At 36.0% G+C, this 16999-nt stretch overlaps 1 protein-coding gene across 1 annotated transcript in view; it reads left to right on the top strand.

Moving 5' to 3' along the window:
• Fyb2 (FYN binding protein 2) overlaps positions 1-16999 on the top strand; it is a 71524-nt gene that overhangs the window by 53586 nt on the left and 939 nt on the right. The window contains 8 exon segments of the mRNA XM_071618601.1: positions 3681-3795; positions 3882-3922; positions 5797-5860; positions 6852-6950; positions 8567-8595; positions 10622-10682; positions 12356-12442; positions 15145-15238. Of these exon segments, the coding sequence (XP_071474702.1) occupies positions 3681-3795; positions 3882-3922; positions 5797-5860; positions 6852-6950; positions 8567-8595; positions 10622-10682; positions 12356-12442; positions 15145-15238 (590 nt within the window).

The raw sequence follows: 16999 nt of genomic DNA, 5'->3' as shown, positions 1-16999 counted from the left end.
CAAATATATCATATAAGAATATAAATAGGGAATAAGCATTTGAAAAATTAATAAATTGATATAAAATGCAGTGAATAATATACATATGATTTTAGACAACTAGCAGCCAGTGAACTAAAAAAAAATCAACACAGGGAAATTCCACAGAAGAAAATGATTTAGAAAGAATGAAAGAGAAGATAAGAATCATGGAAAATAGAATGAGAAGTCTTAAAATGACATCAAATCAGAGTTCCATGAAAGAACACTAAAAATAGGAAAGAAAATCATAGGTAAAAGGGATAATTAATTTTCCAACATTATTCAGAAATACAAATTTGCAGATCCAGAAATCCTAAAGTTCTCAAAAATGATAAATAAAACAAATTGACACCTACCTAGCCATATCTTAGAGAAAGTGAAGAACACTGAAGAATAAAGTAACTCGAGTGAGAGATGATGATAGCCCAGAGGAGGGCACCACCACAACAGCATTGCTGAGATGGGTCTGGATTCAGGATATAATTTAAAAGTACAGGTGACAGGTGGCTTTTGTTTGGAGGTAAGATATGGGAGAGAAAAGAATCAAGGTTGTCCAAGACAACATCACTCTAACAGAGAAAAATTAAAGCATTCCTTCTAAAAACTGGAACAAGACAGGGATGCCCTCTTTCACCATTTCTATTCAACAGAGTCCTTGAAACTCTAGCCAAAGCAACTGGGCAGATGAAAGAAATTAAAGGGATATGAATAGGAAAAGAAGAGCTCAAACTATCCCTATTTGCTGACAACAGGATCCTATATTTAGAATACCCCCCAAAATACTCCACCAGAAAGTGTATAGAACTCAGAAATGAATTCAGCAAAATATCAGGATATAAAATTAGCACCCATAAATCAATTGTGTTCCTATATATCAATGATGAATCAGCTGAAAGAGAAATTAGGCAAACTACATTATTCACAATAGCTTCAAAAAGACAAAATACTTGGGAACCAATCTAACAAAAGACGTGAAACCTCTACAATAAAGACTATAGAACACTAAAAAAAGAAAGAAACTGAAGAAGACCTCAGAAGATGGAAAGATCTCCCATGTTCTTGGATAGACAAAATTAATATTGTCAAAAAGGCCAAAAGACTAAATTGCTATACAGATTGAATGTTATTCCTATTAAAACCTCAATGGCATGTGTTCATAGAATTAGAAAAAGCAGTCGTGAAATTCATTTGGAAAAATAAAAGGCCCAGAATAGCCAAAGCAGTCCTTAATGAGAATAGAGAAGCAGGAGGCATCACAATACCAGACCTTAAAATATACTACAGAGCTATAGTAACAAAAACAGCATGGTATTGGCATCAAAACAGACACAAAGACCAATGAAATATAATAGGACACAGAGATAAACCCACATAAATACAGCTAACTCATACTAGACAAAGGTGCCATAAACATTCATTGGAGAAAAGATATCTTCTTCAACAAATGGTACTGGTAAAACTGAAAACCCATATGTAGCAGGATTAAATTTAACTCCTATCTCTCATCCTGCACAAAGTTCAACTCAAGGTGAATCAAGGACCTAGGCATTAGACCAGAGACCCTGTGCCTACTAAAAGAAAATGCAGGCCCAATTCTCCACCATGTTGGCTTAGGAACCGAATTACTCAACAAGACTCCTAAAGTACAAAAAATAAAATCAAAAAAGTCAATAAATGTGATGGTATCGACCAAGAAACTTCTTCACTGCAAAGAAAACAATCAATAATGTGAAGAGAGAGCCTAGAGATTGGGAGAAATATTTGCCACCTGCACCTCAAATAGAGCATTTATCTCCAGGATATTAAAAAAAAACTTAACACCAAAAAACAAAACAAACAAACAAAAAAACCCCAATCAATCAATGGGCAAAGGAACTGAACAGTACTTCACAGAAGAAAAAATACAAATGATCAACAAGTATATGAAAAAAAAATGTTCAACATCTCTGGCAACTGGAGAAATGCAAACTAAAACTACTCTAAGATTCCATCTCACTCCGTCAGAATGGCAATTATTAAGAATACAAATGCTATGGAACCAACCCAGATGCCCTTCAACAGATATATACACACAATGGAATATCACTCGAGACATAAAGACTTTATGACTTTTGCCTGTAAATGGATGGATCTGGATGGAGACCATCATGCTCAATGAAATAAGTCAATCCCAAAAAATGAAAGGCCAAAAGTTCTCTCTAATGTGTGTGTGCTAACACACAGCGAGAGAATGGGGAAGAAAAGAAGTGCGGTGGATTAGACAAAGGGGAATGAAGGGAATGGAGGGGGAATGGGAATAGGAAATACAGTAGAAGGAATTGGACATAACTTTCCTATGTTCATACGAATACACCACAGTGAACACCATGTACAACCACAAGAATGGGATCCTAATTAGAGTAAGTGATACTCCATGTATGTATAACATGTCAAAGTACACTCTACTGTTATGTACATCAAAAAAAAAAAACTTAAAAAAATAGAATCAAGGTTGTCTCTAAGGTTTGGGTTCTAAGCAACAGAAGGGATGAAACTGATGTTTTGTATTGAGATGAGGTAGAATTCAGGAACAGCAAACTCTTGAAGAGAAATCGCGAGACGGATTTGGAATGAGATGCTTGGGCAACTGGATAGAAATGACGTGAAGGCTGACTGAGTGTCTGGAATTCACAAGAAATGTCAAAGATGAAGACATCAATATGGGAGTGTCTTTTTTAAAATGATGCCACAAACAATTGCCTCAACCAAAAGGAAAGATTGAGAAAGGAAAGTATCTCATCTCTGTGTGCAGCATCTTTGTGCTGAAGAAATTCCCTGATAACTTCTTGAGGAAAAGTGGGGCCCTCTGCCTGTATGAACTGAAATTCTTTGAGGTAGTTTGTAGCCTACATGCTAAATTATTTCTTGCCAGAGGATAAAATCTTGTTTGGTTCATTTAATTAATATATATAAGTCACTTTGCTTATTGCTTGTTTTTTTAGATAGATTACTTCTTATTTTTTATTAATAGTTTATCTCAGAAAGTGGTTCAGAATTACCCTAAATATTAACCTATGCCAACTCAGAGAGAGGTGGCAGTTTTATGGTTATGATAAATTTACAGCTCTAAGAAATAAACCAACACATATATTTGGCAGGCTAGCTACCTGTGCAAACAATCCCTAGGCACTTTTCTGCCTGACATGTTATCTTCTGGCTAACTCCATCCTTAACAAATAATAAGTGTTGATATGCTCAACCAACTTGTCTGAGAAATTTTGCTTTGAGTGAAAAATACAAGACTGGATAAGGTCATCTAGATGCAGCTATACCCTGGAGGACTTCAACATTTGAGCTCAGAGATTAACAGAAGAGAACTATCAAGGAGTGAGGAGTTCCTGATTTACTAGGGGCCAGCACTCATCATAAATATGCACTAATCCTTGTGACAGTCAACAGAAAGGTGCTGTTCTCATTATCCCCCACCACAGGGCATCGTAACTGAGACTCTACAAGGTAAACACATTGTCCAAGGGTCCTATATGCCAAGATTACCTTTCAGTTTTAGTACATGTGATTTGGGTTTTCCTGCTTGTGCGTCCACTGCCAGTGATGTATGTGATGCGTTCCTGTTGGCAGTGGATGTAAAGTTCTTCAGGGCGGTTCTGTTTTCCTAACAGGTGGGTACATGGAGGCTTTGGAGGTGACTAAAGAAACCTCAGGCCCAGGGGCCTTTAAGTCAAGTTCCCTCCCAGAGGAGACCTATGATGATGTGGAGTACCCTAGGACAGATGGGTAAGTACTTTCCTGTCATTCAGCAAGATGCACTTGATGAGGCTTTGAAGGCTCGATGAATTAATGCTTTGTTCTCTATTTCACAGACCAAAGTTGGACTTCTCCAGCTCATTTACCTCAGACAGTGGTAAGTGTGGGAGACACTTCTGAAACTTCCAAGGATCACGTGTCTTCTAGTTTATGTTATTCTCTTTAATAATATAAGTTGGATGGGTTGATGGTAAGCTAAGGGAAGTGGTCCCAAGGTGTGTGCTTGTAAGTGCAAGGAGGGCAGGTGAAGATTCTGGAAAGGGCATTCCTGTGATAACAAGAAGTTTCCTTGCAATTGCTTCCCTCCTGATTTCTTCTGATCTAGTCTAACTAGAGGATTTTTTTTTTTTTAACTTAAATGGTTTCATGGCTTCCCAGCACTTTTAGAATCCACCTTAACATGGCTAGGGGCCTTGTGACTTCTGCGAATGCTGTATTCAGCCTCCCCTTGATATCAGGCACAACAGCTTTCCAGGATTGCCCGAATCCCACCTCTTGGGGATAATGATAACAGTACCTGCTATGCGACTGACGCAAGAATTAAAGCATATTCATGATGAGTGCTGGCCCCTAATAAACCAGCAACTCCTCCCTCTTTGCCAGGACCCTTTGCCTGAGTAAGCTTAGCCAGGAATATTCTTCCTGGTGAGCAGTCTTAAAGTACCAGGGACATCTTTTTCATAGCACTTGCCACAGATGTAAGTTTATACTTATGTGGCTCTTGGATAACTGTCTTCCCTCCTAGATTATTACCTGTTTGCTCAATGTTTCTCCTGCCCCTAGAGTAATGCTATATTTTAAGAAGATATATCTGCTGAATAAGTGAATGAATGTAAAAATAATGGGGAGGTATTAGTCAAAGGATACAAACTGTCAGAATAAGTTCAGGATATCTACTGTGTAATAATCAAAACATTATGATTTCATTTAATAACAAGTATACCCAGAAATTGCTGAAAGTAGATTTTTAAAAATTTTTTAAATGTTCTTTAGTTATCAATAGACCTTTATTTATTTGTATGTGGTGCTGAGAACTGAACCCAGGGCCTCACATGTGTTAGGCAAGCGCTCTACCACTAAGCCACTACCCTAGCCCAAGAGTAGATCTTAAGGCTCTCATCACAAAAAAGTAAGTATGTGAGGTAAAAGATATGCTAAGTAGCTTGATTTAGTTATTCTGCAATGTATACGGTTAATAAAAACATGATTTGGTAAACACCTAAATATATACAATTTTTGCCAATTAAAAATAATAATTTTAAAAAATAAAAAGCAATGGAGATAATCAAATATGACTCTGGTTGGGTTTCTTCTTAGAATCTTTGACTTTTAGATGGAGAAACCACATTAGAGAAAATTATATCCAATACTGTCATTTTAAAAAGGAAACTGAGGCACAGAGAAAAGTTATGTGACCCCTTATGCTCATTATGTGTTAAGTCAAGTTTGTAACCTCAAAATTCAGACCCTTAATCCAATGTTCTTTCCATTATACTGTGTTGTCAGGGTAGAATTAACAGCTATCTGTGTATGTTAAGCTTATGTGTTACAGTGGACTAAGGCCATGCTTAGACCAGAGAGATTATTCAAGAAGTATCTGGTTTCCCATCATTTTCCCAGCATTAGGCACAGTGTCTCATGCTTAAAAGGATATAGTTTGTTATGTGTTAAATATGGGAAGAAGGGAGGGTGAAAGGAGGCAATCTTGATAAATTAACTTTCTTTTGATAAATCAGATCAGACCTGGAATGAGGGTTGGAAGTGAGTCTTAATTTTCATTTGTACATAATTTTAAAGAAGTTTAAATATTTTTATTTCATGCTTATAGAAATGTGCATAAATTCCACTACAAACTACTTAAAGAAGGATCAAAATGCCTTACACCTAATAGAAACTCAGTAACTTTTTATTAAATATTAATCTGAACAACTGTAATTATAATGAATGATAATAATTATTTTTTACTTTCAGAAGAAAATAGTGAAGAAATGTATGAAGATATCTACAAAACAAAAAGCAACTACCCCAAAATAGAGTGAGTTTCTCTTTGTTGGCTTTGTAGTTCAATGGTATTTCCTGTTGGTCCAGTAAATAAGAACTTCAACAATGATCCCTGTCCCCAGTACCCACCTTTACTAAAGGGAGGATTCACATAGAAAGTTGTGCTGAGTGATTAGAATACTACATTGTGATGAATAGGATATTTGTGATTATGTAGAATCATACACCACAAATTTAAATACATTGCTTTCTCTTGTGAGAAAACGTCTACTTATCCAAATAGAGAACATTGATACTGTATAAAGAAATAAATAAGAAAGGAGAAGTAAATATCAATAAAATTTGCTTCAATTCTGTAATTACTTTGCTAGGGGAAAAAAAAATCAATGATTACAGCTTACCTTTGCCAGTCTCTGGGATTTGAGATTAATTTAATATCTAATAATTCACTGTTTCCAAGAACAATATTTGTTCCAACGGACATTATTTTTCAAATACTTATAAAGAGCACATTGCCGAAAGGGAAATGTTAAAAGCAAGAAGTTTGAGGGTTAAAGGAAAGGGGATTGAGGTTATCACTCCCTTACCCCTCACAAACCCCAAAAGTATACTGGCAGAATTTTAATCATCAACTGGACAGTCAGTGTATCACCATTGTTGCACCATTAAGTAAGTTGAAAATCAGCACTGTGAATTTCAGAAGCCAGAAATTCCTATATTTCTAGTGCCGTTTGTAGCTTATGCTCCCGTTATCTTGCTCCATAAACTGTGCAAAAAAGACACTATTTGCGATGGATCAAAGTTTGTGCTGCAATGTAATTACTCCCTTCACGGTTGACTGGTGTCTGCTACTTCATGTTAGAATCTAAGCAAAGAAAAGCAGAGTAGTTGATAAGGCATTTTCTTTCCCTTCCTTGAGTAGGGTGTTCTGAAAATGAGACCACAGCCTCTGGTTCTCTTTACAGCAGCCTTGGTCTCTAAGACTCTCTCAAATGCCATGTTGTTTATCTTCTGATTCCTCTTAGTTTAGATGGAAAAGAAGCCCTTAAAAGACTGCAGCAATTCTTCAGAAAGGAAAAAGGTAGATTTAAAATGAAGAAAACCAAGTCAAAAGAAAATGCAAGGTAAAAGGTACCATTTTTCTCTCTTCAGAGAGGGATTAACAGTGCTGGCCTGGTAGACACACAGGTTGATGTCTTCCACTCAGTTCTCAGAGACAGGAAGGAGTGTCAGAAACTAAAACCAATGGCTGAGCGAACTGCCTGTGTGCTACTAATGAGAAAGTGGCATGCCCCTCTTGAAAAAATTGATGATAAAAGGTTGTAAACAAGGATAGAGGGAAAGTCTTAAGCAAGCAAAGCCCAGAACAGAAAATTCTGTCATTGTCTAGGCATCTACACACATTGTTATCGCTAAGCATTGTTATTAATTATGTCCTTGTATGTTTTCTTGGCCCAGGTTCCAGCAGTTTTATTTGTCTACACTTCCATATTTAATGTGTCTTGAAGAACAGTAATGTGTGGAATGAGGAGATGAACTATTCAACTGAAGTGTATCTCAAAAGTCTTGAACCTAGGAAGGATAACTTAGGCTAACTGCCAGTCTTTGGAGAGGTTCCAAATGCACTGGCAGTGAAAGAGACTAGGGTTCTGGATTCCAGTTTCAGTTCTGCCATTTACTCAATTTGCAACCAGGGGCAAATCACTTCCATGTGTATTACAGGGCTGCAGTTTCCTCCTGCATCCATGGAGGAGGGAACAGTGTAGCTTCCAGACACAACTCTCTCAGATGTAGGTACACATCTGTGTTTTGTGAGGGCTGATAAAATAATTAACTAGGACCATTACCTACGTTAGGGTGGAATCATGCTATTCTATTCTGAAGTTGTTTTAGACATAATGCTCCAAACTTGTATGGTTTTAATCCAGTTGTTAGTAGGAGCTAAACCTACCAAGAGATCCATCAGAACATGGCTTTTCTATATCATAGTCCTGATTACGACAGAAAAGGTATGCTCTAGTAATTTATTTTTAGTCTCCCTTACAAAACTCTAAGCCATTTCAGGCAGAAACTGTGGATCTAATCATTTCATATACTTATCACAAGGGCCTGGTGCATGGTGGGTGCTCCAAAAATACCCATAGGGGCAAATTTAAATTGAAGGCTTAAAACACATAGGTACTTTTTTCTATGTTATCTCCTTAATGGTGAGGTATGAAGTGCACCAAACAATCTAGCTGGGATACATGCCTTTTCTCAATTTAGAAATTCACCATGTTACATTTCTACCTGGCCTGGCTTTCTCCCTAAAAGTCCCCTTTTGGCTTAAATAACATAGGCAGAATGCAGTGTCTATACGAGTCCCATTAATTCATCGGTAAGTTGTTCTGTCTCACAAATACTTACCCACATGTAATGTGTCCCATTAGCCTCTTGGAAGGTTAGTAGATAGACACAGGATTCTGTGGATGGAGAAGCTCAGGGCTGCAGGGGCAGTCTGGAGTTGTCTAGGTAGGCAATGGAGTACTGGCCATCAGTGGGGATTCATTCATTTTGAATAGGTTTGCAGGGGGGGGGGGGAGCGGGTGTGATCAGAACAAAACTGCAGGAGGTTTGCTTCACAGCTTTGCCTGGAAGCACCATCTGGATTGGGACCCCTAGTAATCAATGTTTGTTGAGCTCATTTTTTGAACATAACTTTTTTCCACTTGACCTTTCTGTGTCTTTTGTCAATCAACAGTGCATTTTCCATTTCGCTGCCTGATTTAGGTAAGTGACATTTACTTGTTGCTGACCCAAATTACTCAGCATTGGTATATTCAAGGACAGGGAAAGAAATGTGGTAATCCTTCCTTCCTATATTGCCACATTCAAGGAAAAATGGGCCCATCAAAAATCAAAGAAGATATCATATGACAGTATTTCTTACTTTGGGAAAGAAAAGAAACATTTCGTGGGTAATACCTTATACCATACTTGGAAGAGATGTTTTGCTCTTAAAAATCCCCCCAAAATAGATATTTTTGTCCCTTTTTAGGGAGGTGCTAGGGATTTGTAAGCAGGTCTCTCTAACTATGAAATTCATGTATTTTGCATTATACCACATACCTCTTGGTGGATTTGATAGAATTGATTTATTATGAAATAATGAATTGAATATGATCACACTGCAGCCTGCACACTGAATCAAGAATGGGTCCTTGGACTATTGTCTGCTTTGCCATTAAAACACTGCAAAAATTACCAGTGTTAATTACTGCCTGACAGTGCTCTAAACACATGTTCAAACACTGAATTTGCCAACAAGAGGGGCACGTGTTTAGTTGTTCACTGGTTTTGTTCATGGGCTAAGATATTTGATTTCACTCCTAGTACTCTGAATGTATGTTATATTCCACAAATATGAGTTTGCCAATCTAAATAACAAAGATTATATACCTGTAAAATCACAGGTTTCCCAACATATACTCTGCGTGGTAGTGTGTTTGTGTTGGGCGTGTGTTTAAAGCCAACTTAGAATATAAATACATCCCAATTCTGACTGTTTCCTAGTCTAATCAGAAAGACTTGGGTTTAGCATCCCTAATCCAACAATAAAAAATTTGAAATACTCCAAAATCCAAAACTTTTTGAATGTTGACATGATGTCACAAGTGGAAAACTCCACACTGATCTCATGTGACAAGGTTGAAGTCAAAGAGCAGGTACATGTCACCAGGGGTGGTGGTATACACCTGTAATACCAGTGGCTTATGACACTGAGGCAGGAGGATCATGAGTTCAAAGCCAGCTTCTGCAAAAGCAAGGAACTAAGCATCTCAGTGAGACCCTGTCTCTAAATAAAATACAAAGTAGAGCTGGGCATGTGGCACAGTGATTGAGAGCCCCTGAGTTCAATCCTAGTACCCCCCCCCAAAAAAAAGTAGGCACACTAAAAAAACTGATTAAAATTGCCTTTAGGTAGGTATATATGATGTACATGAAATACAAACAAATTCTGAGTTTAGATTTGGGTCCCATCACTAAGATATCTCATTTTGTATATGCAAATATCCCAGAATCCAAAAAGAATTGAAATCCAAAACTTCTGTTCCAAAGCATTTCAAATAAAGAATAGTCAACCTGTACCCCTACCCATATTTAAAGGTACTGAAGAAAATGATTTAAACAATGAATAATTGTAAATAATTGAATATAAATTATGATTATGCCAAAATGGCTCAAACTTTTTCAAATGGAAATCACCTGAAAATCATGTAATCCTATGTAGGGTTCCAAAGAATGTAAATATCATAATCTAAAAAAGGTCTAATAATTATTATGTACTAAGAATCAATGTAACACATGATTATTATTATAAAGGTTGTCAATGGTTTGACTTAAAAGATTTCATGAAAGAAAAAAAATCAACATTAATATTCTACTAAATTTGTTTTTTTCCCCACTTTGGGAATTAAGAAAAGCCCTCAACCAGTAGAAATCTTTTTCCAGTTCTAGAAAAAAAGGAAACCTCTTCTAAAAATGATTCTCCCAGCAAGTTCATATTTTTATGAATTCTGCATGAAATCATATTGATATTAATACATAATGGGACGTCTCACTATTTTGTTAATACCTTAGTTGAATTTCTTTGCAAAAAATAACCTTTTTGTCCCAGCTCATCTATAATCAGATTGATAAAATAGACTCATGGATACACTCAGATAATTGGGCAATTGTGTATAATTTGGAAATCCAAAGGTTGTATAAAACATACCTAATAATGGACTATTTTGATCCTATCTTGACCCTTTAGAACTTAGGTCTCAGGAAGTTATTATCTATGATGATGTGGACATAAGTGAAAAAGAGTCAAAGTAAGTCAATTTACCACACTGGTCATCCCTGCTGCCACCTGACCCATTTCCTGATGCTTTCTTAAATACGTTCAGAGAACCAACTCTCCAGATCCATGGGGACCAGAGAAAGAATAATAGTCCCTGCACAACTAAAGAAAAATGATGAAAAGCAGGTAATCCAACAGTGGTAGTGACCCAAGAGGCAGAGGAGCTCTGGAATTTGTTTTTATTTCTTATCTTTGAATCTGGAGGCTTAGCCACATTTATTTAATAACCTATGTAGATGGTAGCATGCAGAATAGCAAAGAAAATTTGATAAGAATTAAATAACTGTAATCTATAAAGAAAGAAGGGAAAGAAACCATCCTAACTCGGTGTCCCCTCTCTAGCTAACTTGTTACCTGACTTTTCCTTCAACCAAATGGCTGGAAATGGAGGTCTCCTCTGATTTTCTTCAATTCATCTTTCCCTGCTCACTGAAATTAGACTTCTGCCTCTATCATACCAGTGAACTTACATTTTATAAGATCACTAGTAACTCCTTTGTTAAATCCCAGGAATACTTTTAAATCATTATCTTACTTGGCTTCTCAATACTCTTAAACTGTTGATTATGCCATCCACGAAAGGGGGGGAAATACTAACTTTTCCTTGGTTCCCATGTTATCGTTATTTTTCTTCTTTGCCTGCTTGTAATAAGTGTATGTGTGTGTATGTGTGTGTGTGTGTGTGTGAGAGAGAGAGAGAGAGAGAGAGAGAGAAATCATGCTTGAAAAAAATCGATTTCAGTGCAATTTATAAAAAGATGATGTTTTAAACAAGCTTAATGCCCAAATATACAGTAATATACAGTAATCTGCTGAATGTATTAAAATATTCAACATGGCTACTTAATATGCTAAATGTATGGTGAAGAGTTTCCAGTGACATGGAAAAACATACTATAATGACAATTAGAAACAATGCAAAACTGTATGCACATAGTATACTCTCAATTCTGTTTTTAAAAGTGGAAAAACGCTGAGAAAAAAATGAATGTCTTTAAGAGGTTAAATTATGCTTATTTCTATGACCAAGATAAGTTACCTTAATTCTCTGATCATTTTCTTCTTTGTAAACTTTATGAATGACTAAAGGACTCATGCAGAACCTACTACGAAAAAACAAATGAGTTAACATATAAAATGCCCAGAAGACCACCTCACACAGAAGTGCTCAAATAGAAATCCTTCTAATACCCTTTCTTTTCTGGCATCCTCTTCTGCCCTGACCCCAAATGCTAAACACTGGTTGGTTTAGACTTATGTCATGGCCAAGTTTAATATTATTCACATTTTAAAAGCAAAGAAACAGGCTCAAGAGATGTGATTATAAGCAGGTTGATCTCTTGCTTCCGGTTTCAAATCTGGATCACTATAAAACACGGAGGTCAGCAAATGATGGCCTGTGAGCCAAGTGTGGCCTGCCACTAGTTTTTTGAAAATAAAACTGCAACAGTTGAATAGTTGCCATGGAGATGATGGTTTGCAAAGCCTGAACTATATACTACATGGCTTTGCCTAGGCTATCAAAATGTATTTCTAAATGACTTATTTTTCTTTAATAAAACAATTGCCCAGAAAGTACTGATAATTCCATAAATGTTTAATATTTAAGTTTTCATTTACTTGTTCAAATATTTTTCTCCTCAGAGATGAAGATAAAATAAAAACTTGGAAGCCCAAGTTTTTGGTATCAAAGGGAAAAAAAGAAAAGAAAGGTGCTGATGCATCGGAAAGGTATGAACACAAGTGCACTTGCGTTACAGCTTCTCTGCTGCAGTTTATACCTTTTAATGGGCTGGGTGACCTTAGGCAAGTCATTAAATTGGATTCAAAGATTCCTCATCATAGTAGAACTGAAAGGATTAAAATAAAAAGATTTTTAAAAGTCATGTACCATACACATTTATCCTCCCTTATTTTTGGTGTGAAGAAAGATTTCAAGTTAGCCCTTATCAAAGAATGAAAAATTTCCAGTCTCCTTTTAAGCTGTATGAACTTTCTCCCCATAAGGCATAACTTAACAGAATACACCAGTTATCTGTTGTGAAACTCGGAGAAAATCAGAAACTAGATATTACACAGTAAGCCTGATTTTCCTAAAATACAATTCTACAATTTTATTTTAAAAATTGTAAAAGAACATCTTATCAATTCAAGATCCAACTTCTTTCACGTGATGCAAATTCTCTGTTGCCCACTGGGAGAGGCAGGGTTTTACCCGACTCCAGTTAAACTGTGCTAGTGCTCTGGCTCCCTTCCCAGTTAAGAACCTGGAGTAGGCTCTAAGGGACTTTAACAAATTTCTTGGAGAAATCCTTGGTAAATAGTCAGAGAGCTATGAACACTGTATGGTATGTCTGCTCTGGGAAACCTGTCTGGAAAGTCTCACTGGGGCACCCCAAAGAAGTCACACATTGGTCTGAACCAAATCTAAGTTCAATGAATAGCAAAGGATGGCCCTTAAGTTTATTTTCTTTGGGCTTAGATTTGATGTAATTTATTTGTCCCCAGTTGGAAAGATGTATTCATAGACTAAAAAAGAGACCTTTTCCCTTAAAGTTCATACTTATAAAATGTTTGTAGAGCATAGCACAACAAAATTCCAAGAAGGGGTATATCAGCATAATTTTTGACTATGTTGATAATTACAAATAAGTTCTAAGGAAATAATTTCCTAGTTTTTTTAAATATTTTATAACTAACATAATAGTGTTTTTACTCTCAACTGAATAAACTTGAAAATGTGATAGGCTGTCATTAATCCTATAGAGGTGCCAATTTCTGTGTGTTCTTTGATCCTTTTAAAATGGTCTCAACCACAACTTATTTTACCAATAAATTTTAAAAAAAGCTTTCTCTATGACTTCAGCCCTTTTATCATGCTTTGATTAATCAAAAAGTGACAGCAAATTCTAAGAGAAATTGGCAAGGGTATCCAGATGTAAAATATGGAAAATGCAGTCCACTTTCTAAGATGACCCAAGTAGACAATGCATATGTAGGGTAAAGGGCAGCTCACAAAGCTGGGAAGGTAGATTGAAGCAGATCTGGACTTTTCTTCTGGGCAGCAGAGAGACATTGAAAGGTTTTAAGGAAAAGCAAGTGGAATGGTTAATTAAATTACTGAAAGATGGCCATGGAAGCAGGGATGCAGACGGACTTTTTAAAAGAAGGGTAAGAAAATGCTATTTCAGGCCAGAAGTACTAATAGTCAGAAACATGGCAGTGACTATAATCTTGGAAAGAAACAGATATAAGAGATACTTCAGAATAAAACTGACAGGACCTGAGTGACTTTCATTTTGTCGATATATTAAAGTCCCTGAAGCAAAACCAAACCCATGTGCAAAGCAAAAGGGAGAGCAAGGGAGGAGTCATGACCAGCTTCCGCTATATGAGCCACATTTATGTGGTTATATACCACATTTATATGCTCTAATTCTTGAACAGTTGATAAGAATTTTGCTTTATTAATTCTATCCATCTCCCCATTCAGCAAATAGGATAGTTCTTTGAGCCATGTAGATTTGCGGTTCCACAATTATGTTTGAAAAGTTGAAACCATAACCTGTAAGACCTTTACTCACTGTTTCTGGTTTCTATTAAATAATCTGAAGTTGAGTGGGAAAGTTGATAAATTTGTTTCTCTTAAAAAAATACTTAATTATGCTTTCAAGTCTAATTCAGAGAAGTTCCTTGTTTACCTTGTCTGATCAAACTTATTTTTTTTATTTTTATTTTTGACACAATAATTATATTTATGGTGCATAGTATGACATTTCAGTATATGTGTAAAATGCATAAGTGGCACATCCATCACCTTAAACATTTGTTATTTGTGTTGGTAACATTAAAAATCCTCTACTAGCTGTTGTGAAATATATGCTTAATTGTCACCATCCATACTATGCTACAGAACATTGGAAGTTATTCCTCCTATCCAATGCCACTCCTATACCCATTAACCATCCTCTACCAACTTGATTTTATTCCATATTATTTTGTGATCAAAAATATTTTTTAGCTTTGGAGATGTAGCTCAGTGGTAGAGTGGGCAGTAAGTATATGCAAGGCCCTGGATTCAATCCCCAGTACCACAAAAAAGAAAACAAAATTTATGGAACTAGAGGTATAACTCAGTGTAGAGTGCTTTCCTAGCATGCACGAGGCCCTGGATTTTATTTCCAACACCAACACACACACACACACACACACACACACACACACACAAATGTATAGAATTTTCTTTTCAATAGTGGGGAAAAGTAATTAGTCTTAATTACCTTTTTCAGTTGTTTTAACAATCTGCTCTAGTGGAGGTTATGTGAATAAATATATAAACATATATGACTTCATATGAAATTATACAGTTAGTTATGCCTGAATTTGTCCTGAAATAGAATGACTTTGTAGACTACTTGCATGTTTCTTGCCAGTTTTTCTCCTAGAAAGTTCTTCAGAACCAAGATGCAAAACTTAGAAAAAAACAGAATTGGAAAAGAAGAAAAACTTTTTAGAGAAAGATTTCAGGTATGTTTTCCTCTGAAGGTAAAAATTAGCAACGATTAACTTCTTTTTGTTGCTTGGTACCAGAGATATTGAACCCAGGAGCACTCAACCATTAAGCCACATCCCCAGCCCTTTTTATTTATTTATTTAATTTCGAGACAGGGTCTCGTTAATTTGCTTAGAGCCTCACTAAGTTGCTGAGCCTGACTTTGAACTTGTAATACTCCTGCCTCAGCCTCCAGAGCAGCTGGGATTACAGGTGCATATGATGACGCTAGGCTACAAATGTGCACTTTTAAAGACCCTAAAAATTTGCTTCACCAATACTTTATTTTTATTTTTCCTAATGTATTTCTATATTGACGTGCCTTTGTACATGCTAGTCCCTTTGCCTGGAAAAACTCCTAAGAGTTGTTCTTTTTGGCACTGTTCAAATGTCATTCACTCTTCCTAGTTCCTCCAAGTCAAGTCACTCCTTGGCACATTTTCTATCTCTACTATCTATCAGTTGTTTACAACCAGGGCCTGTCCTGAACTAATCTCCCAAGTCCCTCTGGAAGGGGATTCTAATTTATCAAGTTTGTTCCCAGCCTCCAACAAAAAACTAAACTCCTGGTGCTAGTGAGTGAATGACTATACAAATAAATAAATGATAACTGAAGGGAGGGAGGGAAAGAAGGAGAAAGGAATATGTTTGACATCTTATTCTGTCACTAAGAATCCATGGAACATTATTCCATCATTCTAAAAATCAAAGAATTCTAACAATCAAATGACTACCTAACACTTTATAAATATCCAAAACTGTTTTTGAACTAAACTAAAAAAGGAATATACATAAATCTCTCAATCACTTATAACTTCCACTTAGACCAAAGCTGACTATGGTTACTACATCTAGAAATCGTGATCTGAAATTATCTACTGCAAATTGTGGTGGTGTTTTATTAGGTGGAAAACAATAATGTAGCAATTACTTGTTGAAAAGACTCCTAAATCCTATCTAGGGCTTTTTTCCCCTCATATTTTTGACTGTCTTACATGGGACAGAAATTTCATTTCCTATATATATATGTAGGATTCATCTTTTTCTGTGATGAGTTTTTGTAGTTGCCATTAGAAAGACTATGCTATTTCAATAATTTTTATCCAGCTCACATTATAAAATATTAGGTATTACATTGCTGTCAGGTATTGAGGGTATAAAGATAAATAAGACTGTCCTTTATTTTCATTTTTTAAAATAGTTTGCTAAATGTTATAATAGGAGTATATACATAGTAAACAAATTATATATAGCTGTCATAAAAGGTGAGGTGGTCAAGAGACAAATGAATATTCTAAGCAGAAAAAAAAAAACAGCACAAGAAAAATAATGGAAATATGAAAGTATATAGGGTATTCAAGGATTATCATATAGTTCCATGAGGGTTCAATAAAGGGGAGATGGAGCAATGGAGAATGATAGCATGCAAAGATCCCTGAATGTCAAGCTCAGAAATGTGGTTCATATCCTAAGGGTAATGAAGAGTTTTCAGAGCTTTATAAATGGAAAAGTGGCCTAATCAGACTTGTATTCTAAGAAATCACTGTGGACTCACAGTAAACAGTAGACCCAAGAGAGCAAGACCAGTTATTTAGATGCTATTACGTTGTTAGCAAAAGGAAATATCTTATAGCTTATATCTCTTGGTATAGGGTCTTCTTATGATTTATAATCCAAATTCAGAATACTTCTAAGAGTGGAAGAAGGCACTGAATCACATTAATAAGTATTTGTAC

The sequence above is a fragment of the Marmota flaviventris genome, chromosome 10, assembly GCF_047511675.1.
Source record: "Marmota flaviventris isolate mMarFla1 chromosome 10, mMarFla1.hap1, whole genome shotgun sequence".
Lineage (NCBI taxonomy): Eukaryota > Metazoa > Chordata > Mammalia > Rodentia > Sciuridae > Marmota > Marmota flaviventris.
The sequence above is the reverse complement of the archived record's forward strand: the minus strand, read 5'-3'. Positions and strand labels throughout refer to the sequence as shown.